General features: G+C 55.8%; 1 protein-coding gene across 1 annotated transcript; it reads left to right on the top strand.

The window, feature by feature from the left end:
- The first annotated feature begins 547 nt into the window (after positions 1-547).
- Positions 548-25298, top strand: GPC2 (glypican 2). The gene is made up of 16 exons (XM_056863560.1): positions 548-695; positions 1132-1290; positions 1901-2211; positions 3117-3197; positions 3522-3687; positions 4007-4137; positions 5608-5748; positions 6842-6978; positions 8896-9071; positions 9682-9931; positions 18938-19024; positions 20552-20672; positions 20768-20847; positions 21480-21524; positions 21972-22152; positions 24837-25298. Exons 1-16 carry the CDS (start codon positions 548-550, stop codon positions 25296-25298), a joined length of 2676 nt encoding a protein of 891 aa, XP_056719538.1.
- Positions 25299-25608: the final 310 nt, after the last annotated feature.

The raw sequence follows: 25608 nt of genomic DNA, 5'->3' as shown, positions 1-25608 counted from the left end.
AGGAGAGCACGCATGGTGCAGTGGTTAGGAGTGGTGGATTCTAATCTGAAGAACTGGGTTTGATTCCCCACTCCTGCACATGAGTGGCGGAGGCTAATCTGGTCACCTGGATTTGTTTCCCCACTAATACAAATGAAGCCAGCTGGGTGACGTTGGGCTAGTCACAGCTCTCTTAGAGCTCTCTCAGCCTCACCTACCCCTTAGAGTGTCTGTTGTGGGGAAGGGAAGGTGATTGTAAGCCGGTTTTATTTTTCCTTGAGCGGTAGAGAAAGTCGGCATATAAAAACCAGCCCTCCTTCTTCTGCCACGCCCCATAGCCGGGACCCCATTGTCTGCCTGCCTGGGAAGTCGCCGGCGCTAGGGCCCGGCGGACACCCCCCCTCCGCCCGCGGCCAGGCGCTTCTTTTGTCTCCGCCGCCACGGAGGCTCCGGCTCTTTTGGCGGCTCGCCGTCCTTTTCCGGGCCGGAGGGCTGCGGAGCGGCGCGGCGCCGGGGGGTCTTCCACTGCGCGCTCTTCCCCCGCCCGGGGCTCCGTTGACCTTGCGGAATGAGGCCGCCGCCGTTGCCGCTGCTGCTGCTGGCCGCGCTTCTTTGTTCCGCCGACAGCGGCGAGGCGCGGGACTGCGCGGAGACCCGGCAGGCGCTGGCGGGACGCGGTTTCGCTCTCGCCTCGCTCCCGCCCAGCCTCATTTCGGGTAAGCGGCGTCCAGCTGCGGGGCTCGGCCCCTAGGCGGAGTGCGCCCCGGCACCCAACTTTGCGGGGCGAGGAAGGAGCGGCGGCAGCACCCCCGCCGCCGCCGCCGTCTCTTGGGAGCGGGCTGCGAAAAGAGGCTCCCTCCCCGGAACCCCCGGGGGGGGGGACGGCTGCAGCGTGGCCTCCCCTCCCCAGCCCCGGGAGGCGGCGGCGGCGGCGGCGCGCTTGCAGGGAGCCCCTCCGCGGGACGTCGGCGAACTTGGCGAGGGCGGTGGGAAAACGACCGGCCAGGGTGGGGTGTGGTGGGAGGGGGGGTCGCCTCTTCTCCGGTGGCCTTGAGCTGCCCCCCCCGGGCCCTGAGGGCAGCGGCCGCCTCCCCCTCCCCGCCTGCAGGGGCCTCCCTGAACTGACCGTCCCCCTCGGCGGCCCGCCCCCAGGCGAGCACCTGCGCCTCTGCCCCCAAGACTACACGTGCTGCGCCAGCCGGACCGAGGAGCAGCTCAGCCAGCGCAGCGGCGCCGACCTGCAGGCGCTGCTCGGGGAGGCGGCCGCGTTCCTGCTCAGCACCCTCCGCTCCCGCCAGCACCGCTTCCAGGGTGAGCCCCCTCCCCCGTACAAGCCCCTTTCCCGGCGGCCGGCCGCGGACTTCCCTCGGGACTTCCCTCCGAGAAGGGTGGGAGGTGGCTGGGGCTGGCGGGGATGGGGACATTGCCGGACCCCCCCCCCCCCGGTTTTTTTGTAAAGGGAAATTTAGGTGGGACTGGCAACATCTGCGCTTCTTTCCCATCAAAGTGAAATCGGACAACGTAAAAAGCATCGTCCATAATTTAGTCAGCATCTAAAAGCGGCCTCTTTGGTCCGGGGGTTAATTGCGAGTCTGCCCAGTACCGGAGCAGGAGTTGCAAACTGCGGGCGCCCTGCATTCCCCAAAGCCCCGTGCTCAAGACGCCGCCGCCGTGGTATCGGCAGTTTTTGCCATCCGAAAAAAAGGAAGAATAAACGTTGAAGGTAGAAATCCTTGGGAGGGGGGAATGTGGTCGTGCCCCCCATCCCCCCTTTTTTCTGGGGCCCTCGCCTCTCTGGTGGCGAGAGAAAGGCAAGGCAGTCTGCATAGGGGCAGAGGAGCTGTTCTTTCCTCTGTGTGCCTGTTGCGGGCTGTTACTTGATGTAGGCCCCCTCTCCTCCCTCCCACCTACCTGCCTGCAGATTTCTTCCGGGAGCTGCTGGCGGGGGCCGAGCGCTCGCTGCAGAACATGTTCACGCGCTCCTATGGGCGCCTGTATGCCCAGCACGCACGCCTCTTCCAGGGCCTCTTTGTGGAACTCCGGGGCCACCTGCAGGGGTCCCGGCCGGGCTTGGAGGAGGCCTTGAGCGACTTCTGGGCCCGACTGCTGGAGCGGATGGTTCCCCTCCTCAACCCCCAGTACAGCTTCCCGATGGGCTACCTGGAGTGTGTGGGGCGCCAGGCTGACGGGTTGCGGGCCTTTGGCGACAGCCCTCGCCAGCTCCGTATGCAGGTGAGCCTCCCCTCTTTCCCAGACCCCCTCAGGACTCCTGGCCCATCCTACCCTCTTTGAAGTGCCAGACTTGCATGATTAGGAGGATGCTTCTGTCCCCCCCCCCCACGGGCCCCACTGAGCTCAGTTTCTTTGCAGTCCCACACTATGTGCCCATAACACCCCTTCCCCCCTTCTCCCAGTGTTGCCCTACATGTTGGGGGCACCTTCCCAGTCCTCTTCCTCTCTTACCACCTGTGTTGGGTTAGCACCAACAAACCACAAGCAGAGAGATCGGCAGTTCCTGGATGAAGCTCGTTTGGGAGGGCGGAGGGGGCCTCGCCGGAGAGGTGGTTAGGTGTGGGAAGACTGAGAGATACGGGGTGTGTGTGTGCGTGCGCATCACACCTGACTCTGCTCCGGATCGAGACCCCCAACTCCACATCAGTGTTTTGAAAGAACCAGTCAGCTTCTGACTTCTTAATCCCCATGGCCTGCATGACCTCTGTGCCCAGATGGGGCCATCTGCCCTCCTCCCCCACACACCACACCTCACGGACAGAAGAAGAGATGGTTTTTATATGCCTAATTTCTCTACCTTTTAAGGAGAATCCAACCACTTTACAATCTCCTTCCTTTCCTCTCCCCACAGCAGACACCTTGTGAGGTAGGTGGGGTTGAGAGAGTTCAGAGAGAGCTGTGACTGGCACAAGGTCACCCAGCTGGCTTCATGGGAAGGAGGAGTGGGGACTCTAACCTGGTTCTCCAGATCAGAGTCTGCCGCTCTTTAACCACTGCACCATGCTGGGACTTGCCACCCGCCCGGAGCCTGGGCCTTGTGCTCCACCCACCACCTGTGGTTCCTCTTTGGGCCAGGGGTGCTCGCAAGGCTCTGACTCATCCCCTCCTTTTCTGCTCCTCTTCAGGTGACCCGGGCGTTCGTTGCTGCTCGTGCCTTTGTGCAGGGCCTGGCGACTGGACGAGACGTTGTTGCCCAGGCCATCCAGGTGAGCGAAGCAGCTTCTGGCTGTGGGTCTCGGGACCAAGTCTTGCTTCTATGGCCTTGATGGGGCTTGCAGGTGGAAGGGGGTGCACAATTGTCTGAGTGTCCTCGGGCCCTGTTTCCTGCAGGGCTGGTGCACACATGTCGACTCCCTGTGTTAGGTGGCGAAGGTCCCAATCCCTCCAACCCGCGTGGAGTCCTTTGCCTTCTCTGGGTCCGTTGCGCTGAGACAGAGGGCCGCTGGCTGCCTCTCCTCTGCCTTCCTGCCCGCTGAGGCTGGGAGCGGAAGGGTTCAGACTGTGCCCCCCTCTTCCCCGCTCCTCACTAGCTCTCTCCCACTGAGGAGTGTCGCCGGGCACACATGCGCCTCTCTTACTGCCCGCTGTGCCGGGGGACACCTGCCCTCAAGCCCTGCAGTGGCTTCTGCCTCAACGTCATGAAAGGCTGCCTGGCCAGCACCACAGAGGTGGACCCCGACTGGGAACGCTACCTTGGTGAGAGGCTGGGGAAGGGACTGGTGGGGGAGGACCAGATCTAGTGGGAGGACTCTCCCTCCCAGCATTTCTGCTGCTGGGGGGAGGGCATCATCACTATGTACAGAGTGGGTTTGGCTGCTAGGGAGATGATGGTTCCAGCTCCTCTACTGGGCCTTTGCCCTTGGCCACCTCGTCCCTGTGCCACGGAGACTGTGCAGGCTTCCTGGTGGGAGACCACGGACTCTCGGCCAAGGGGGGCATCAGGGGAAGGGGACCAGGCTCAGGAGGCCCCCTTCCTTCCCCTGGAGCCTCGCCCTGGTGCTCTTCTTTCTCCAAGATGCCTTGACCCAGCTGGCGGAGCGCCTTGGAGGACCCTTCAACTTTGAGCTGGCTGCTGACTCTATCGGTGTAAAAATATCTGAGGGCATCATGTATCTGCAGGAGCATGGTGTACAGACATCGGCCAAGGTGGGTGCTGGGGCGGGGCGGGAGATTGCTCTGCCTTTGTCCCTCCAGATGTTGGCCTCTTTCCACACTGTGCCCGAGGCTCTTTCCTTAAAGCCGCAGTCAGAGGCCCAGCCAAGCCCATGGGTGATGCCCCCTCACTGGGCAGGACGAGGCCTTGAGATGCCAGAAGGTCTTGCCCTTCTGGAGCCACGTGTCTGAGGCTTTGCCAGGCTTCGGGGGCCTGGTCCAGTTCCTTGCTCTTGGATTGCTGCAGGAACGACAACTTTTATTAAGCAACCTGGAAGCTCACTCAAGGCATAGCCGAAAAGGGGTTCTCGAGGCAAGTGAGATACAAAGGTCTGCCTCTGGGTAGCAACCCTGGACTTCCTCGATGATCTCCCATCCGAGTATTAACCAGGGCCGACCCTGCTTAGTTTCTGAGATCTGTTGAGATCCAGCTAGCCTGGGCTACCCACATCAGGACTAAGCAACCTACCTTTAAAGCAAAGAAAATGGCAACAAACATGTAAACCGTATTTTTGGCTCCTGTGTGAGACAGGATGCTGGACTCAACTGACAACAGCTCTGATCCAGCAGGGCTGTTCACAGTATGTACTATTCATTGTTGCCTGTATTATCCTATTATGTTGTTTCTGCATCGTTTATACGCTGCCTAATACTTTACATCTCAGCTTGTTCCAGATTTTTACTTGTTTTTAATGTATTGACTTGTGCTGTGTACTCTGCCTTGAGTCTCAGTGAGAAAGGCAGGCTGTAAATAACCTCTATAAATAAATAAATATAGGCATCTATAGTTCATCTATAGTTCAACACCACATCTTGTGTTAGTGAGTTCCACAAATTAATTATGTGTTGTGTGAAGCAGTAATTTTTCTTTGTCTGTCCTAAATTTACTGCCCCCGAAGTTCTGGTGTATTAGGGGAGGAAGGCCAAATTCTCTCTCTCCACTTTCTTCAGCCATCCCATCCTTTTCTAGAACTATCTTGCAGCCCTTTAGCTAAACCGAGAAGCCGCAAATGCTTTGGACTTTGCAGGGAAGGTGCTGAAGCCCCTGGATCTTTTCGCTTGTTCGGGAGTCCTGGTGAATCCGGCTGAGCTGGGGCATCTGTTAGTCCGGCCCCTGCTTGCCCACAGTGGCCAGTCATTTGCTGCCCGGAAGCCACAAGCCGGGTGCTCTTCAGTGACCTCTCTTGCTGTTGCAGCTGCATCTCCTGGCACGACAGAGGTGCGCGCACAGCAGGCCTGCCTGCGGCGGGTGGGGCCGTGGCCCAGAGAGCCAATAATTTCTGCTTCGGAGGGATCAATGGGCACTTCCAGGAGACCCGTTTGGGATCTGTGCTTTGCTTCCAGCTGGTCCAGCACGGGTTTGTTAGGGCCAGAGTCGTTTCATTCCGAGTGTGATCTCCGGGTGGCTAGAAGGTCTGTGTGGGCACTCCTTAACTGTCATTTCTGACCTCTCTGCCTCTGAAGGTCTTCCAGAGCTGTGGCAGCCCCCGCCCAGCCCCCGCCCGCTCCCGACGTGCCCCCCGTGAAGAGACCAAGCGGCGTTTCCGCACCTACTCACCCGAGGAGAAGCCCACCACTGCGGCAGGAACCAACCTGGATCGGCTGGTAGGTACCAATGGGCAGCCTCTCTCTGCGGCCTCTGGCACCTTTGGGCATTCCAGACTGTGATGTTCCTTCCAAAGGACAGTGACGCTGGACAGAACTCCAGGGCATGGCCCTCTCTGAACAGAGATCGTAGAGCCCCCACAAGCCCCCTCCCTCATGGTAGGCGCTTTGCTTGTGTGCATCATGTTGGGTTCTGAGGAGGCCAGATCAGTGGGCCGGAAGACGTTCCTCCAGCCTAGGGGTGCCCACTGTGGTGCCTGTGGGCACCCTGGCACCCGCTGACACCTTTTAAGTGCTTGTAGAAAGAGGGAGGAGCCGGGTGAAGCTTTTGCCCAGCAAGGCTTCCGATTGGCCATTGGAGATTTGGTCGGCAGCAGCTGCAGCAGAAGACAAGGATCTTCAAGGATCTGTGGCTGAAGGGAGCTGTGGCAGCCATTTGGTGGCGGGCTCTGCCTCCTGAGGCGGGCATTTTGTGGCCGTGCCCACCCACCCTGTGTCGGAATTCCAAAGGTGCCCGTGGGCTCAAAGGGGCTAGGGACCCCCACTCCAGGCTGAGGAGCCTTCCTACAAGGTGGAAGAGCCCCCCAGAGGCTGCCTTCCTACCGGGTCAAGTGGGGTGGGAGGAGCACCCAGGCTAGGGACACCCTGAGATCCCCCAGAGCCCCTCACTCTCCAAGCCCTGCTCCAAGGGGGGGGGGCAGGCTGGCTCAGGAGGCTCCCTGAGAGCGACAGGCGGGAGGGCAAGGAGGTCTCTTTCTCTCACCCGCTCCCTGGCACTTAGCTGGTTTTGAAGGATGTGCTTCTCCTTTACCCTGCTTGGACTTTGGGGGGGGGCTGGGGGGATGGTGGCCCTGAGCTGCCAGCTGTGTTAAAGGGGCAGCGTGTGCCCCCAGGGCCTGGTCAGCTATCTCAGCCTCTCAAAGAGGGGGGGGATATGGCCTCCCCGAGAGTGGAGCGGGAGCTCTGGCATGTGAATGGGGGAGCTGTCTCTGCAGAAGGTGGTCCCCCGCTGGGGCAATGACTGGCTGGGAGGGTGATGCAGGGCTGCCTCTGGAGGCTTGCCTGCATGTGGTGCTCCTCCTCCCCCCGCCAGATATCTGACGTGAAGGAGAAGCTTCGCCTGATGCGCCGCTTCTGGGTGATGCTGCCACACACCCTCTGCAGTGATGAGAAGGTGGCCGCGGACGTGACCAACGAAGACCTGTGCTGGAACGGGCAGGCCCGGGGCAGGTACACCTGGACAAGCCTGGTGGGGTGTGTTGGGCAGGGAGGGAGGGAGGGAATCATTCCTGGGGGTGGGGGCGGGAGGGGCCCTGGTTGACTTGGGAAGCCGGGGAAGGGGCGGAGAGGCTCGGAGAGAAGAACGATGCGTGAAGATGGAGCCCTGGCTTGACTCCCACCCCAAAACATTCTTTCAGAGTTTGTTTCTGCATGGAGACGATTCTCTGGTGAGGGCTTGCTGCTGTGAACGAGGAGGCCTCTGCAGTGGCAAAGGAGCCTCCGCACAGCACCTTCCCCGTGACCCCCCCCTTGCCTCAGAGCCCCCTCCCCCTTCAGCCACCATTTCTTCCTACTCCATTGGAAGACTTTAAAAATATATCAGGAATTGTCAGGTTGCTATAGGGTTATGAGAATCGGTTGTCGTCACCAGGACGCGTTCCCAGCGGTTAGTATTAGCGGCTGATTTAAAAAAAAATGAAATCAGCAGATTGGGGCATTAGATTGCTATAAGTTTATAACACTGCGATGATCTAGCAGTCCCCCACCCCTTTTCTGGTGAGTAGGGGAAATGGCAGCCACGGAGACTGGGGAAAGGGAAATGGTACCGGCATGAGCAGGAACTACCGAAACACACCCTTTCTTAATATTGTCGAAGGCTTTCACGATCAGAGTTCATTGGTTCTTGTAGGTTATCCGGGCTGTATAACCGTGGTCTTGGAATTTTCTTTCCTGACGTTTCGCCAGCAACTGTGGCAGGCATTAACACTGAAGGACAGTGTCTCTCAGTGTCAAGTGTGTAGGAAGAGTAATATATAGTCAGAAAGAGGTTGGGTTTGAGCTGAGTACTGTCCTGCAAAAGTAATGTGCTAATCATTGTCCTGTAAGTATCAAGATAATGTGCTAATGAGGGTATGGTATGTTAAAGTTGGGCTGATGTTTATGAATTTCAATGGCTTCTCTGTGCAATCTGACAAAATAGTTGGTAGAATTGTCCAGTCTTTCAGTGAGGAGAGTTTAAGAATGAATAAGGCTTGGCTTCCTGTTCTGAAAACCTCCAGACTAACAAAGGCAACAGTCAACAATAGCCATGCAGATTAGCCTTGGATTACACACATTAACAGATCACTTCAGGATACAATGGCTCTATATTAACATACCATACCCTCATTAGCACATTATCTTGATACTTGCAGGACAATGATTAGCACATTACTTTTGCAGGACCAAACACCCTTTCTTGTCTACAGAGTGTCCAAAGGTGATTGATTTACCTACAAATTAGCCACAATCCTTCCAAAAAGATGGCAGCAAAGTGAGGGGAAGACACAGGGACGTGGCCAGCAGAGGGTGGGGTCATGTGCTTCCCCAAATAATGCTGGGGGACCAGATTGATGGGAACATCTGCGTGGAAACAGCCACCATCAGGCAATGACCACTAATTTCTGTCATAAGACACAACATTCCTTGTTAACTTTTCTTCCTTTTGAGGGCAAACCGAACATAATCACTGCTTAGTATTTTAAAAAATGAAAACAAAACCATCACACGGACCATCTTACATCTTAGTCCAAAGAACCCAAGTGTGTCCTCAGAGCTGGCCCTGCGAGGCAGGGGGTGGAGACCCGGGGGGGGGGCCCTCTGGCATCCTTTCCTCGGGAGCACATGAGCCCTTCTCGTGCCCTGGGGTGGGGGTGGGGAAACAATTGTTAATATTTAGGAAAAGAAAAGTGCTTTTGATCATTAAAAAAAAAAAACTCTGAATGTGAGGCGTCAAATTACTTGCCATTCAATGAGGAACAAATAATTAGCCCCAGACAGTGTCTGTTGTATGAGAGAGTGAATTCAGCCTGCCCTTTGATTAATATTGGCACCCCCCACCCCCCATGCACACACATTTGAGTGCTGTTTGTCTTGGGGGCACCTCAGATATCTCCCAGACGTGACAGGTGATGGGTTGGTGAACCAGATCAACAATCCGGAGGTAGAGGTGGACGTTTCACGGCCCGACCTGCCCACCCGGCAGCTTCTCCTGGCACTGCGCGGTGCCACCTCTCGCCTGGTGGGGGCCTGCAATGGGCAAGACGTGGACTTCCAAGATGCAGGTGAGTCTGGGGCTCAGCAAAGGCCTTTCTGACCCCCTCAACTTCCTGGGCCTGGAGGTGGATTCTGCCAGCAGGGCAAAACAGGACCCAAACAGCTCTGCCCTTCTGAGTTAGAACTCAGCCTGACTGGGGGAGAAAACACTGCTGCTGGCCAGTCCGTGCTAGAGATGGCTGGGTCAAATCAGGAAGGGAGAATCAGCCCCCACCTTGTGGCCTCCTCAGAACCTCCTTGGCTTCCTGGCCCACTGAAATGCCCTCAACTTCCTTGCCCCTGCCCCTTCCTGCCAGCAGCACCCACCCATCCCAAGGCCTGCAAAGGTGCATAGGAGAAGAGGGGGAAGCATGTGGGGTCATCCTCCTTGCTGCAAAGTGCTTGCACTCTAGGAAGGGAGGGGACATTCTTCCCAGGTAAATGACTGGCTGCCCCCTCTCCCCAGATCCACTTCCAGGCCAGAGTTACTCCTTCTTCTTCCTGGGACAACTGTTCAAAGTGCCCAAGTGATCCCGGGAGGAGTTTGGGGAGAAGCTGAAAGAATGTCTATTCACCCCCCCCTCGACAGTGATGCTTTTCTACCGTCTCCCACTCCCACCCTCCCATTTTCTCTTGTAGATGAGGATGGTGGCAGTGGGTCAGGTGCTGGCTACCGTGAAGATCGATCAGCCCAAGGGGCAGGAAGAGGGGTCGTAGGGGGAGTCCCCTCTGGCTCCCGCCCCCCTGCTGATGCCCACCCTCCCCATCCCGGAAAGGGCTCCTCTTCCCAGCACAGCCAAAGCAGTGGGGCCAGGCTTGCGCCTCCCACTGAAGCTCTGCTGCCTGCTGCCCTGGCCCTCCTGTGCCTGTGGGCCCTCCTGGGCGGATGGTGACTCACAGAAGCACTTGGGGCTCTTGCGGGTGAATTCTGATGGGTGTAACTACTCCCTTGAGGAGGGGTGTCTCTCTGCGCCGGCTGCTTATACTGACTTTGTATGTGGCCACCTCCCCTCCCAAGGAGCAGGGATTCAATTCAGGGCAATGGAAATGAAAAAGTCAGACGAGGACATTTTTCTCTCTCTTCCAAGGGTCTGTCTGGGAGCTGGAGAAAAGTCTTGAGGGCTCTTCTTCTTCTGCTCCCAGAGCAGGAAATTATTTTCAGGGAAGAGTGTTGGGGCGGGGGGACTCTGACTTTTGTTTTTGTATACCATGAGTTTATCTCCTTTTTGGCCAGGAGGAGGAGGGACAATGCAGCCCCCTCTTCCACAGGGTCTTCCACATGTCCTGTGCTGTGCAGATCCTTCACAGAGTGACGGGAAAAGCCTGCCACTGTCCCAGGCGCCGGCGGAAGCTCCTTGGAGGGTGGGGTGAGGAGGGGAGGGGGCTGACAGATTTCTGGGGCTCAGGTGTGATGTAAGTGGAGATGTTTAGACAGGAAACCAGTTTTACATGATTGCCAACTCTGGAGCTTGGCAAGGGGAAGGAGTTCAGCAGGGAAGGCAATCCATAAAGACTGCCCTCCAAAGCCACTGTTTGCTTCAGTCCAACATATCTTTGTAATCTGGAGATCAGTGGTAATTCTGAGATATCTCCAGGTTGGCAACCCTACCTAACTAGCCCCACTGTTCTCCCCCCTCCGCCCACTGGCTGTTGCTTGTTTCCATAAGAAAGGTGTTGTATCTCCAGCAGTCTTTTCAGCACAAGTGGGGAGGAATCTCTGAGATGCCTTTTCTTTGAGGACTATGGGCCTACTTTCTGGTTTTCTGGATCCCCTCTTAAACTGTGGAATAAAGTATTTAATTTATTGATTTCTCAATTTTGTATTGTTTCCTTTAAATCGGGGGTGGGACAGAAATGGCCCTGCCCCCCCCTCACTTTGCTTTCTTTGAGAGCAGAGCTGGAGCTGAGGTGCCTTCAGAGTTCAGCTGGGGCTTTGGCTACACAATGGGAGAGAACGTTCCTCCAGCCACCAGGGCCATACTTGCCTACGGAAGGGATGCTACCCATCTTCTTTGGCCAGTGGCTACTGTGCAGGATGAGGAAGGGGCCCCACCACAGGTCTTTGTGTGAAGCTGCCTTATACTGAATCAGGCCCTCGGTCCATCGAGATCAGTTCTGCCAACTCAGCCTGGCAGCCGCTCTCCAAGGTCTCAGGCAGAGAAAGGTTTTTTCCCATTGCCTCCGGCCTGGTCCTTTGAACTGGAGATGCTGCCGGGGATTGAACCGGGGACCTTCTACCTCTGAGTCACGGCCCCTTTCCTTCACATGGAAGGCACCCTGGGCCTACCACTGCCTCTGGGTGCTGGGGGGAGGTCTTGACCTTTGCATTTGAGAGAAGAGTGGGGGTCAGCTACGACTGGGGCCGGCTTGACTGCAGGGGGTGAGTGGCAGTGGGACCACTTGGGGGGCAGAGGAGCTGCCGCCGCCGCCTCTCCCTCCATCGCCTCTCCCTCCACCTTAGCCTCAAAGGGAATCATCTCAGAAGGTGAATAACAATTGAACCAACGAGGCTATGAGGGCTTCTTCTGGGTGGGGGATAGGAGGCCCTCCAGCCCAGCTTGCTGGCAGACAGCTTAGCATGCGAACACACATGGGCAGCTGCCTCATACTGAGTCAGACCTTTGGCCCATTGAGGCCAGTCTTGTCTACTCAGACTGGCAGCAGCTCGTTGGGGTCTCAGGTCAGAGGTCACTTGTGTCACTTCTGAGCTGATGCTGTCCTGGAGGTTGAACTGAGGAGCTCCTGCATGCCCAGCAGCTGCTCTGCCCCTGAGCCCTGGCCCCTCCCCACCTGTCTTGCTTGGGGCCTGGGCTTCCTAGCTCAGAAGCCGGGGCTGGTCCCTGGTGAGGGGTGTAATGCACTCTTGGGGTGCGTCAACGGAGGCATAACATCCAAATCGCAAGATGTCATTCTCCCACTGCATAGCTCATTAGTCTGGCCACCTCTGGAATACGGTGTGCAGTTCTGGAGGCCTTACTTTAAAAAGGATGTGGACAGAATGGAGCGGGTGCAGAGGTGAGCGACGAGGATGACCGGGGGCCTGGAGAACAAGGAGCCCCGTGAAGAAAGGCTGAGGGAGCTGGGAATGTTCAGTCTGGAAAGGAGGAGGTTGAGGGTGGACATAATTGCTCTCTTTAATTATTTGAAAGGCTGTCCCTTAGAGGAGGGCAGAGAGCTGTTCCTGTTGGCAGCAAAGGATCATAGGACTCCCGATAATCAGTTTAAATTACAGGCGGAGAGGTACTGGCTGGATACTGGGGAAAAAGTTTTTTTACAGTGAGAGTTGTTCAGCGGTGGAATGGGCTGCCTGGGGAGGTGGGTGAGCTCCCCTTCTCTCTGGCAGTCTTCAAGCAGCGGCTGGACAAGCACTTGCCAGGGATGCTCTAGGCCACTGGTTCCCAAACTATTCGGGCCACCACCCTCTTGGTTCCTTAAACTCCACTCCAGCGCCCCCACCCTATAAAAAGCATTATTCGAAAAAGGGTTTTGCATGACTCACTAAAGACGATAATAACAATGCAGTTTCAAAACAGTAACACTTAGTTGCACATCTATTCAAAATCAAATGAAAACTTTTTAGTTGAAATTTATTCAGCAAAACTGATGAACTTGACCCAGTGGTGCCAGCGCTATCAAAGTCTGGAAAAACATTCTGATCGTTTCCACCAAATTTGCCAGCATGGTGCCATAGCTTGATCTATTGTAAATTAGTGAACAACTCAGTTGAAGGGGCCCACTTCTATTACCCCCTGCTGCCCCCAGGGGGTGGTGCTGCCCACTTTGGGAACCACGCGTGCCCGACTCGGCACGCGTAGCCCTTTCTGCCGGCACGCAGGAGGGACGGGGCGAGGAACCGGCAAGCTGACAGCGGGGAGAAGACGGTGCCACGCCGCCGCACCCCAGCTGTAGCCCCTCCGCCCAGCTGAGAGTCGGGCGGGCCGGCGCTGGGCGCGGTCAGAGGACTTGGCTGGGGTCGTGGGGAGGAGGGCAGGAGAAGACGCGTCTTCAGCCTACTCAAAAAAACTCGGGCCCAGAAGCCCCCTCCCCCGCCCCTTCAAGGAGGCCCCGGTAGGGCAGGGGCGGGACGTGGCTGGGGCGGGGCCAGCAGGGGCGGGGCGTGCAGTCTGCCCCGTTCCCCAGGCGCGGCTCCTTCCTGGCCGCCCCACCACCACCACCACCGCGTGCTTCTGCTGGCAGCTCCCGCCGCCTCAGCCCGGAGGAGGAGGAAGACCGAGGGACCCCCGCTGCTGCTGCTGCCGCGGGCAGGGGCTCCTTCCAGCAGGCGGTGAGTCCGGTGGGCGGGGGATGGCGCGTGCGTCTCTGGGCGCGTGCGGAGTGCGGAGGGCCCCCTGGAGGGCGGGAGGGGGTGGGCGCGCGCACGGAGGCCTCTCCCGGCGCCGGCCTCAGCCTGCGCGGCTCTCCCGTCTGCGCGGGGGCGTAGCCCGCGGGGCTCGACCGTCTGGCTCGGGCGGGGGGCGGGGGGCGGGCGGGGCTTCCCCCCTCTTCCCCCCCCCCCGGCCAGGGGAGCCTGCCGATGCAGAGGCTGCCGAGCTCCGGAGGGTCCTGCCACTCCTCCCTCTCCCCCCCGGGGCGCAGGTCAGCGCTCCTCCCTCCGTCCCTCCCTCCCTCACAACAACTCTGCGAGGTGGGACAGCGCGTGGCCTGCTTGCAGCGGCCCCTTTCGGGACTGGGGAGCAGACCTCCGGTCCGGCCTCAGCACCCCCACCCACCGCACAGGCCTGCCAGGCAGGGGTGCCCGCCTGCGGGTGGGGCCTGGGGGTCCCGCAGGGGGGAAGCTGGCTCACCTTGGGGCATGCGGGGGGGGAGGGGGGTTTCCAAGAGCTTCAGGAGAAAAGGCAGATTAGGTCAGGAAAATGACCCAGGAGGGAAAGGGTTAAACATCTCATCGCTTCCCCCAACAAAACTGGAAGCCCCTCCCAGTTACCCGGGAGGGGGTGGGGGTGGGCTTCTTGTCTAAATTCTTGTTCTTTTTTGGAGTTGCATGGGGGGTTATTGGCCATTTGTGAATGGGAGGTTTTGCCTTGGATTTGCAACTCAGATGCACATTTTCCCCATCCAGATTCTCAAAACTCTGCATGGGGGTTATTGGCCATTTATGAATGGGAGGTTTTGTCTTGGATTTGCCTTTCAATAAAAAGTTGTTTGTATCATTGAAAGCTCTGCTATTGTATTTTTCTTTTAAGGCAAAAGATGTTAACGTATGAGTTGTTTTTTCTAAACTAAAACCTCAGTATTCAGGTTAAATTGGCGCATTGGCACTCGGCGATAAATAAGTGGATTTTGGGTTGCAGTTTGGGCACTCGGTCTCTAAAAGGTTCGCCATCACTGCTCTAGGCTGATCCTGCATTGAGCCGGGGGTGGGACTAGATGGCCTGTCTGGCCCCTTCCAACTTTATGATTCTCTTCTATGAGCATGGCGGCCCCTCCTGCAGTGAAGTGAGTGTGGACATGCCCTGTGTGTGAGCGTGTCCCTTAAGCAGTGGGGGATGTTGCGGCCTAAGGAGGCAGATATCAGGGCTCTTCCTGTGAAAAGAGGGGCCCGGCCTGGAAACTGCAAGCTCTGCCTTGCTGGCGATCAGCTGGCGCTTGGAGGCCCTCTCCTGCCTTCCCTGGTCTCCTGGTGGTAGGGTTTAGGGTCAGGGGTGAGGGTCAAGGCTCAGGGTCAGGGGTCAATGTTAGAAGTAAGGGTCAGGGGGTTAGGGGGTTAGAGTCAGGGGGTTAGGGTGAGGGTTAGGGTTTAGGGTCAGGGGTTAGGCTTAGGGGTAGGGTTAGGGGTTAGGGTTGTTAGGGGGGTTAGGGTGAGGGGTAGGGTTAGGGATTAGGGTTGTTAGGGGGTTAGGGTTAGGGTTCTGAGGGTGAGGGTTAGGGTCAGGGGTTAGGGTCAGGGGGTTAGGGTTATGGGGTTAGGGTTAAGGGTTAGGGTCAGGGTCACGATTAGGGTTGGGTTAGGGTTAAGGGTGAGGGGTAGGTGTTAGGGTTTAGGGTGAGGGGTTTGGGGTTAGGGGTGGGGGTTTGGGGGTGGGGGTTAGGGTTGGGTTAGGGGTAGGGGTAGGGTTGTTAGGGGGTTAGGGTGAGGGGTAGGGTTAGGGGTTAGGGGGGTGAGGGGTAGGGTTAGGGGTTAGGGTTGTTAGGGGGTTAGGGTTCTGATGGTGAGGGTTGGGGTTAGGGTCAGGAGTTAGGGTTAGGAGTTGGGGTCAGGGTAAGGGGGTTAGGGTCAGGGTCACAATTAGGGTTGGGTTAGGGTCAGGGTGAGGGGTAGGGGTAGGTGTTAGGGGTGAGGGTGAGGGTTAAATTTAGGGTGAGGGGATAGGGGTTGGCGGTTAGGGTTAGGGGTTAGGGGTGAGGGTTAGGGGTGAGGGTTAGGGGGGTTAAGGTTAGGGGGTTGGGGTTAGGGGTTAGGGTTAGGGGGGAGGGAGGGATGGGGGGTTAGGGTTAGGGGGGTTAGGGGTTGGGGTTAGGGGGTAGGGTTAGGGGTTAGGGTTAGGGGGGAGGGAGGGAGGGGGGGTTGGGTTAGGGGTTAGGGTTAGGGGGTTAGGGTTAGGGGTTAGGGTTGGGGTTAGGGGTTAGGGGTTAGGGTTGGGGGTTAGGGTTAGGTTTAGGGGGTTAGGGGTTAGGGGTTAGGGTTAGGGAGTTAGGGTTAGGGGGTTAGGGTTAGGCAGTTAGGGTTAGGCAGTTAGGGTTGGGGTTAGGGGGTTAGGGTTAGGGGGTTAGGGTTAGGCAGTTAGGGTTAGGGTTGGGGGGGTTAGGGTTAGGGGGGTTAGGGTTAGGGTGAGGGGTTAGGGTTAGGGGGGTTAGGGGTCAGGGTCAGGGTTTAGGGTCAGGGTTTAGGGTCAGGGTTTAGGGTCAGGGTCAGGGTTAGGGGTTAAGGGTTAGGGTTGGGGTTAGGGTTGGGGTTAGGGGTTGGGGTTAGGGTTAAGGGTTAGGGTTAGGGGGTTAGGGGGTTAGGGTTAGGGGGTTAGGGTTAGGGGTTGGGGTTAGGGGTTGGGGTAGGGGTTAGGGTTGGGTTCGGGTTGGGTTCGGGTTGGGTTCGGGTTAGGGGGTTAGGGTTACGGGGTTAGGGTTCGGGTTAGGGGTTGGGGTTAGGGTTTGGGGTTCGGGGTTCGGGTTAGGGTTAGGGGGTTATGGTTACGGGGTTAGGGTTACAGGGTTAGGGTGAGGGGTAGGGGTAGGTGTTAGGGGTGAGGGTGAGGGTTAAATTTAGGGTGAGGGGATAGGGGTTAGGGTTGGGGGTTAGGGTTAGGGGTGAGGGGTTAGGGGTGAGGGTTAGGGGTTAGGGTTAGGGGTGAGGGTTAGGGGGGTTAAGGTTAGGGGGTTGGGGTTAGGGTTAGGGGTTAGGGTTAGGGGGAGGGGGAGGGAGGGATGGGGGGTTAGGGGTCAGGGTTAGGGGGGTTAGGGTTAGGTTAGGGGGTTAGGGTTAGGGGTTGGGGTTAGGGTTTAGGGGTTAGGGTTGGGTTTAGGGGTTAGGGTTAGGGTTAGGGGGGGTTAGGGTTAGGGGGGTTAGGTTTAGGGGTTGGGGGTAGAGGTTAGGGGTTAGGGTTAGGGGGGGAGGGAGGGAGGGGGGGTAGGGTTAGGGCCAGGATCAGGGTTAGGGTTAGGGTCAGGGTTTGGGGGGGTTAGGGTTAGTGTTACGGGGGGAAAGGGTTGGGGGGGTTAGGGTTAGGGTTGGGGGTAGGGTTAGGGTTAGGGGTTAGGGTAGGGGTTAGGGTTAGGGGTTAAGGGTAGGGGTTTGGGTTAGGGTTGGGGTTAGGGTTAAGGTTAGGGTTGGGGTTAGGGTAGGGGTGAGGGTGAGGGTTAGGGGTTAGGGGGTTAGGGCCAGGGTCGGGGTTGGGGTCAGGGTTAGGGGTCGGGGTTAGGGGTTAGGGTTAGGGGGGTTAGTGTTAGGGTTGGGAATGGGGTTGGGGCTAGGGTTAGGGTTAGGGGTTGGGGTTAGAGTTAGGGGTTGGGGTTTGGGGTTAGGGGTTAGAGTTAGGGTTTGGGGTTCGGGTTGGGGTTAGGGTTGTGATTGGGGTTGGGGTTAGGGGTTGGGGTTGGGGTTAGGGTTGGCTTGGGTTGGGGTTAGGGTTAGGGTTAGGCGGGTTAGGGTTAATGTTGGGTTAGGTTTGGGTTAGGGTTAGGTTTAGGGGTAGTGTTAGGGGATGGGGTTAGGGGTTAGGGTTAGGGTCAGGGAAAGTGTTAGGGTTATGGTTAGGGTAGGGTTAGGGTTAGGGTTAGGGGATGTGGTTAGGGGTTGGGGTTAGTGGTTAGGGTTGGGTTAGGGTTGGGGTTGCGGTTTGGGTTGGGGTTAGGGTTAGGGGGTTAGGGTTAGGGGTTAGTGTTAGGGTTGGGTTAGGATTTGGGGTTAGGGTTAGGGTTAGGTTTTAGGGTGAGAGGTTGGGGTTAGGGGTTGGGGTTAGAGTCAGGGGTTGGGGTTAGGGGTTAGAGTTAGGGTTTGGGGTTGGGGTTAGGGTTAGGGTTGTGACGGGTTGGGGTTAGGGGTTGGGGTTGGGGTTGGGGTTAGGGTTAGGGTTAGGGTTGGCTTGGGTTGGGGTTAGGGTTAGGATTAGGGTTAGGATTAGGATAAGGGTTAGGGTTAGGATTAGGGTTAGAGTTAGGGTTTTGGTTAGGGTTAGGGTTAGGGTTAGGGTTGAGGTGAGGGGTTAGGGGTAGGGGTAAGGGTTAGGGTAGGGGTTAGGGTTGGGGTTAGGGTTAGGGTAAAGGGTTACGGCTAAGGGTTAAGGGTTAGGGTTAAGTGGTTAGGGTTAAGGGTTAGGGTTAGGGTTAGGATTAGGATAAGGATAAGGGTTTGGGTTAGGGTTAGGATTAGGGTTAGGGTTGAGGTGAGTGGTTAGGGTTAGGGTTAGGGTTGGGTTAGGATTGGGTTAGGGTTAGGGTTAAGGTTGGGGTTAGGGTCGGGGTTAGGGTTAGGGTTGGGTTAGAGTTGGGTTAGGGTTAGGGTTAGGTGGTTAGGGTTAGGGGGTAAGGGTTAGGGGGTTAGGATTCGGGTTAGGATTCGGGTTAGAATTTGGGTTAGGGTTACGGTTAGGGTTAGGGTTGGGTTAGGGTTGGGTTAGGGTTGGGGTTAGGGTTAAGGTTAGGGTTAGGGTTGGGTTAGGATTAGGGGGTTAGGATTAGGGTTAGGATTAGGGTTAGGGGGTTAGGGTTAGGGGTTAGGGTTGGGTTGGGGTTAGGGTTAGGGTTGGGTTAGGGGTGGGGGTTAGGGTTGGGGTTGGGGTGGGGGTTAGGGTGGGGGTTAGGGTTAGGGTTAGGGTGGGGGTTAGGGTAGGGGTTAGGGCTGGGGTTGGGGTTAGGGTGGGTTAGGGTTAGGGTGGGTTAGGGTTAGGGGTTAGGGTTAGGGTTAGGGTTTTAGGGTTGCGGTTGGGTTAGGGTTAGGGGTAGGGTTGGGGTTGGGGTTGTTGTAGGGTTGGGGTAGGGTTAGGATTAGGGTTAGGATTAGGATTAGGGTTGGGATTAGGGTAAGGATTAGGGTTAGGAGTAGGATTAGAGTTAGGATTAGGGTTAGGATTAGGGTTAGGGTTAGGATTAGGATTTTGGTTAGGATTAGCGTTAGAATTAGGGTTAGGGTCAGGGTTAGGGTTAGGGTTACGGTTGCGTTGGGGTTAGTGTTAGTGTAAGGTTTAGGGTTAGGTTTTGGGTTTGGGTTAGGGTCTGGGGTTGGGGTTGGGTTAGGGTTGGGTTAGGGTTGGGTTAGGGTTAGGGGTTAGGGTTAGGGGTTAGGGTTAGGGTTTCGGTTAGGGTTAGGGGTTAGGGTTAGGGGTTAGGGTTAGGGGAAGGCATATGCCAACGTGGTCTCAGAGGAATAGTGGGGTGGGGGGAGAGGGAGGGCAGAGCCGGCATCCGTCTCATCACTCCCCCTCCGGCCTCTGTCCCCCTTCAGCTCCGCCGTGGAATCCAAGAGCACAGTCAGCATCCTGGACGACATCGGCAGCATGTTCGACGACCTCGCGGACCAGCTGGATGCCATGTTGGAATGAGAGCCGGAGAACCACCCGGGCCAACCTCAGGATCTGCCAAGGGCACCAAGGGCACAGGTCGCCTCCACGAGTATCGTCCCATCCCCCCAAACTCCCCCCTTACCCGCCGTCTTTTTAGGGTTTGCACAAAGAAGATAAGATTACCTCAGGATTGTGCTGAAACAAATGGGAGGTGCTTGGGAAAGGCTTTCCTTGGGACCAGTTTTGCCAAAGCAAAACACAACAAACGAAAGGGAATTCCCTCCGCTGTGTTGCCCCTGTTTTTCTAGCTTAACCACCTGCTGACCCTGGGGAATAAAGGACAGCTGGAATTCTCCCCCAAACGAGGCGGAAGGCCGCCGTGCCTCGTTCTGGCCAGGAGGATCCTGGTCTGCGGGCTGAACGTCATCTGGCGACTTTCTCCGGGCCCGACGGCAGCCGCGCGATCTGCTCCGGCTCAGCCTGCCACGCGTCTCTTTCTTGATGAACCGGGAAGGCGTCCCTGACCTCTCTCCAAGATTGAAGTCCTTCCCCCCCCACCTTGTATGACAGTCCCTACAAGCGATCAGAATGTGGCACAAATAAGTCTTCAGTCTTTGCTGCTGGCTGTTCTCGTTTTCCACTTGGGTTGGCCGTTCTGTCCCGGTGACCCTCTTGCCTTTTGTGTCGGTCTCGTCCCAAGACTGAGCGCCGCCCTTCTCGCTGTGCCCTGCTGTCTCGGTTCCTGCCCCTGTCTGCCATTGTTGGGTGGGGTGGGGTGGGGGAGCGCTGGAAGAGGCGGGGGTGGGGAGATGCCCAAGGGAAGCCGTCAGCCCAGGGCGAGGGGGTGGGGCTTTTGGTGGGCTGCATGCTTCGTTCCTTTGTCCCGAAGGTGTTAGTCTTCTCCTGGTGACGATGAAGCTTGTAACTGTGGGGAGTTTTGTTCTGTTAACGAGTCCCATTTGACAAATAAGCTCCTTTTCTGTTTGTTTGTTTGTTTGTTTGCCTCGTTCCTGGCAGGTGCCGTGAAAAAGCTTTGGTATGTCTGCATGATTGATACGGTGTTGAAACATGAAAAGAGAAAAAAAAAGGGAAAAAAAAGAAATTCTTGCAGAATCCACCTGTAAATACCCCCCTGGCCGCCGTTGCAGCTGCCACAGAAGAATATTTATTCCTGGGGTCTTTTGTGGGGGAGGGTGGGGAGAAAGGTTAAAATATATCTCTGGGTAAACAATGGTTGTGGTTCTGAGCATGAGGGACTTTGATTGCACTTTATCTTTGTTCCCAAAGAGCTTGTCACCTGATTAGACAATGAAGCCTTCCGTACCAGACTTCTTTCTGGGAGGGTGCGCGCAGATGTGGGGAGGAGAGCGAAGTAGACAGTGGGCTGGCATGGGCTATTTATCCTGTCCAGATTTGCGGTATGTTTGGTCACAAAGCGGCACCGCCGGGGAGGGGCCAGAGGTGTTTGGCAGTAGAGACTCTTCCTCTAGGGATTTGGGGCTTGGAGACCTCTCTCTGTGTCCGCATACTCCAAATACAGTCCGTCATCTGCCAAGACGAGCACACCGGAACCTCTTCACCTATGACATAACTCAGACTCCAGAGACCTCCTTGGCTGGTATTGCTGTCGTCCAGCATGGGTACTCGGCCTACAACGTTGACGTGGGGTGGTGTGAGGTAAGAAAGACCCAACCTCGTGGAAGCCCTGCAGTGCTGGGCTCTCTGTGCCCGAGGAGCGATTGCTTCGGAACGTGCGCCCTTGTGTCTCAAAGGGAACCAGCCATGGTCGGTTGCTGGAGAGGGGGAATGGTAGTGGGGCCGAGCTGGCCAGCCAGGACTGGACGTTTTCTTGGTAAGGTGGTGCTTGTAAGGTTGAGATTCTCCATTGCTATGGAGTTCAAGGAGAGAGGCTGCTATTGAAAGACGTTGGCCCAGGAACCAACATTTCTGCAGAAGTCTTGAGTGTGTCATGATGGTCCCCACTGTCATGCTGATGGACCCAGCAAATCACCTTGTCTCTCAGTTGCAGTGACAAGTAAGCGATTGAGCATCTGAATAGCCAAAGGATGATGGGAGACACAACCTCTTTGGGTGGATCCACGGGGATTCCCTCTTAACCCTTGAGGCCTCGTGGTCACTTCTCAATGGGCACATCTTATCTTAGACAAGCACAATCCAGGAATCCCAATAACGCATTACCCATCCCTACGGCGATGCGGGAACTCCGAGTTGTCAAAGCATTGATCGGCCACTCTCTTCCTGCTGGAATTTCTTGGCAATGAGAGGCCCCTCCTTTTCCCTGTCAGTGTTAAACAAAATTATTCCCATCTTGGTGAGAATCAGCATCTTTTTGCCACAGGAGAGCTCATAGCCTTCCTGGAGCCAGCATTCAGATCAAGGAGTCATTCACAGCACAGAACCTTATGCATTGATCCTTGAAGTGCATTCTGAATTTTTGTAATCGCTTCTATTCTGCCCCCTCAGGCCTGCAGCCACCTTGGCCGTGGACCCGCGGCAGGGTCCCCCGAGGTTTGTAGTTTGTGGGCCAGCTGCCCTTGGGAGTCCTCGGAGAAATATTTTAACAGATTTGCAGAGGCTTGTGCTATTTTCACAATCAGGATTTGCTTCCAGAGAGGCTACGTTAGGGGTAAGCTTTAGCGTCCTTCCTCTGATAGATCTCACATGTTTTGTTACGGTGGTTTTAAACCTCCATGAGGTCAGAGGTCACATCACATCACTGTGTCCTAACAGGCCTGCCATCACCACTTAGATGTTTTGCAGATCATCTTCCCGTTTCCTAGCTATTATTTGCCATCCGAAGGGACAGATGGGCCTCAGAATGCCGTCTTCTCGGCTAACGGTGCCAAACGGAAGAGTTCTGACCTCCTACATGCGCCTATCTGAGGTGGCATTTCCCCCACAAGCATCACTTTTCCGAGAGCCACCTTAACCCTTGGGGTTCCTTGTTGGCTTTAGCCCGTCAGATGTTTCAGTAATAACGGAAGCCACCGCTCATGGTTCTTTGCTCTCTTCCTCGTGTCCCATCTTCCTCTATATCCAGAACAGTACAAGCACCCGAGATCGTTCGGAGGTCAAGGAACGAGAAGAGCTCCCACATTTCAGAATGGGAAGGCTGAACTTCCAGAGTTCAGGCCTCGTATGCCTCAAAGTTCCACCCGTATGAGCGTCTCACACCCTTGACCAGTGGGTGAGGCGGCCTTCACAAACCAGCGTTTACTCGGGCATTTGCTGCTTTTAGGCCAAGAGGCCGGATTCTATCCTGAGCTTCCATAGGTGCGTCTCCCTTTAGAGCCGTTGTCTCACTTTGCAGATGTGGGACTGTTGTCACTCCCCCTTCCAACCTGCAACTTGGGGCCTCTTTTAAGCCTCTGGGGTCTTTCTCCCTCTTCCTTTCACCATCCATCTTCTCCCACGAGAAAAACAAAGTCTAGAAGCCAGAAAGTTAGAAGTGCTGATAACAGACCCTGCCTTAGTTTGGACAGCTCGAAAGTACCAGCTGAAGATCAAAAGCTCAGGAAACCCCCCTTTGCTTCAAGTTCCCTTCTTCCCCTGGGCTACTGTCTACGTCTGGCTCCTTCAGGCACTCGGTGGCAGACACCCGGGGTTATTAATAATGCTAAGTGGGCAAAGGCCCTTCCTCTAGGTAGCAGATATGGAAACAAAATCCACACTTTCTCTTTGGAGGGTGTAAAGGGTTGAGGGAAATAAGCTATAACGTATTAAATTATTTGAGATGATTATACCGATTCAACCCCCCCCCCGATAGAATAAAGGAAAGTAATATATATATATATATATATATATATATATATATATATATATATATATATATATATATATATATATATATTTAAGAAGAGTTAATATTATCAGTTGTATATTAAACTGTTTTAAAGAGATTTAATTGAAAGAACTAGAGTGCAGCTGGGATCCTAACCTCTGCCCTAACCTCTGACTTGTGGCGAGATCATCTTAAAGAGTAGCACAAGGTGTAAAAGATACCATTACTTTTGTTTTCAGGGCGTGTTAAATTAAGTTTCTGTTACACGGGCTTTGATTTTCTTTGCCATGTTCTTTTTACACCATTTTAGCCAAAAGTAAAGGATGTGCCTTCTTTTACGGATTGTTTGGTACTATACAATCTCATCTCCTACCAGTGTATTTTCTGTTTTTGTTTTTTTTAATTTGTTTGTGCGTGTGTGCGTGGATGTAATTTTGACACACGTGCAGCTGTATACTGATGTACACACAAGGATCTGTCAGGGCAACAAATGGCTTTTACGTTGGGAATGCAATTCTGGTTTATTCTTCAGGTCTGTGTTTTTTTGTTTTTTTAAATGAGAACTGGGTGGCCACGGGTGGGGTGGGGTTGCGGGTGTCATCTGGTGACCCCTCTTTTCTCCAAGTACTGATCTCCAAAAAACGTCTGGCACAACTATGAAATTTCTTTATTAAATTAAAAAATACTTTAAAAGAACAAAAAATGAAACGACCACATGAATATATCTGTTGTAAAGAGAGATTACCAAAAAAACCAAGCTGTATCTTAAAAGTATTCGAAGATTCTTATGCTGGATATATATGTGTAATATATATATGAAACATATATTTTTATTAAGTTATGGAACTTGTATCGTCTGTCCATTCTGTCAGAACTATGCATCCTGATCCCAGCCTCCTCTTCCCTCCAACATCCCCACCTACCTGTATTGTTGTTATTATGAAAAAAACAATATTTGATGGCTTTTCATGGTGCTGTAAAGAACTTTGCTTCTATTTAAAAGAAAAAAAGCTGAGTGTGTGGCCTCCATTATTTAAATAAAGTGGGACGTCGGGGGTGGGGTGGGGGCTAGCACAGTCTTCCCAAGGAGCGTTAACGGGGGCTGCCAGGACCCCTGGAGGGGTATCCCCCGCCTCTTATGTTCACCATTCATTTCAGGGAAGTGGGTGAGCCTATTGGGAAGGTGGGGCCAGGCCCTGGACACCTTCCTGCAGATCTAGAAGCCTTTGAGCGGGATCTTCCCCAGCACAGTGCCTGCGGAGTGGCCTCTTCTGTGCAGTGGTTAAGACTGGTGGTTTGGAGCAGTGGGCTCTGATCTGGGCGCTCAGACTGGCAGAAGCCAAGGCGAAAAGGAGCTCTTTCCCCAGGACACAGCGGCCCTAGCAGAGCAGCTCAGAGCCCAGAGCGGAGACCTGCAAGAGCGCCTGTTTGGAGTGGTTTGGTCTGGAGCGGCGGACTCTGGAGAACCGGGTCTGATCCCCCACTGCTCCTCTACAGGAGCGACGGAGGCTAATCTGGGGAACCGGGTCGGTTTCCCCGTTCCTCCACACGAAGCCAGCTGGGCGACCTTGGGCTAGTCACAGCTCTCTTAGCGCTCTCCCAGCCCCACCTACCTAGAATCACAGAGTTGGAAGGGGGACCGCCAGGGTCAGCTAGTCCAACCCCCCCTGCACAATGCAGGGAATTCACAACCGCCTCCCCCTCCCCACACCCCCAGTGACCCCCAGTGACCGTGCCCAGGGGTGCCTGCTGTGGGGAGGGGGAAAGGGGACTGGGAGCCGCTCGGACTCCTCCTGAAATGGTGGAGAAGGTCGGCCTGTCAACACCAGCTGCTTCCTCCTCCGTGCTGGGAATGAGCGAGGGGCTGCAAATTAAATGGGTTAAATAAGGTGGGGTGGGTGCAGTTCCTCCATTGCGCCACAAGGCGGCGGCGGCATCATCCCCTGCCCCGGGTCCCTGATCAGCCCAGGGCTGTGCCTCTGCGCATACAACGAGTTTCCATGGCCATGGGGTGTGCGGTCTCCCCCCCCCACCCCCAGCAACACACAGACTCTGCGGCGGAGGGCCGGGATGCCCCCCGGGAGCCCCGGGCGGGCGGGCGGGCGGCGGAGGTTCCGAGGCCGGGCCAGGCGTGGGCCGCGGGGCCCCTGGGCTGCAGTGCATGGGTTTGGCCGTGGGGTGGCAGCAGCGCCCCTCCCTCCGCACGGCTGCGGCGCTTGCGCAGCGGGTTCACGGGCGCGCCCGACGGCCGCGTCGCCAGCCTGTTTCCATGGCAACCGTGCTCAAAAGCGTCACAGCCAAACCAGCCCCCCGGAAGCGCACATGGAATCCGCGCCCCCTGTTCAGTGCGCAACCGCATTAGGTGCCCGGAACTTGCCCACAAAGACCGGAAGTGTCACCAGAACCGCTGCCCCCGTTTTGTAGTCCCCGCCGCTTCCGGGGCCCGGAAGCGTTACAGCCACTCAAATTCCCCGCGTCACAAATACCGGAAGCGTTACTAGGTTGTTCCCCCCCCCAAGCGTTTCGGAGGCCTTTCTTCTTCCCGAAATGCCGTAATGAAACGTTGGGAGTGCGCAATACCAGCTTAGCCCTCTTTTTTCATTATTTAATAACACTTTATGTTATTCGATTTTAAACAGACTTTATTTTCATTTTTCTTATTTATTATTACAAAACGGGGGCAGCAATTGTCCTTACACTTCGGTTCTGTTCCCCCTGAAACCTCAGCGCAAGTCTTATGCTGCGGCAGCAAATAAAAAGCAGCCTCACGGCACGTCAGACCCTGGACATACTGCCACTTCAACCATAGAG

Source organism: Euleptes europaea, chromosome 18 (genome assembly GCF_029931775.1).
Source record: "Euleptes europaea isolate rEulEur1 chromosome 18, rEulEur1.hap1, whole genome shotgun sequence".
In the NCBI taxonomy this organism is placed as follows: Eukaryota; Metazoa; Chordata; class Lepidosauria; order Squamata; family Sphaerodactylidae; genus Euleptes; species Euleptes europaea.
The sequence above is the reverse complement of the archived record's forward strand: the minus strand, read 5'-3'. Positions and strand labels throughout refer to the sequence as shown.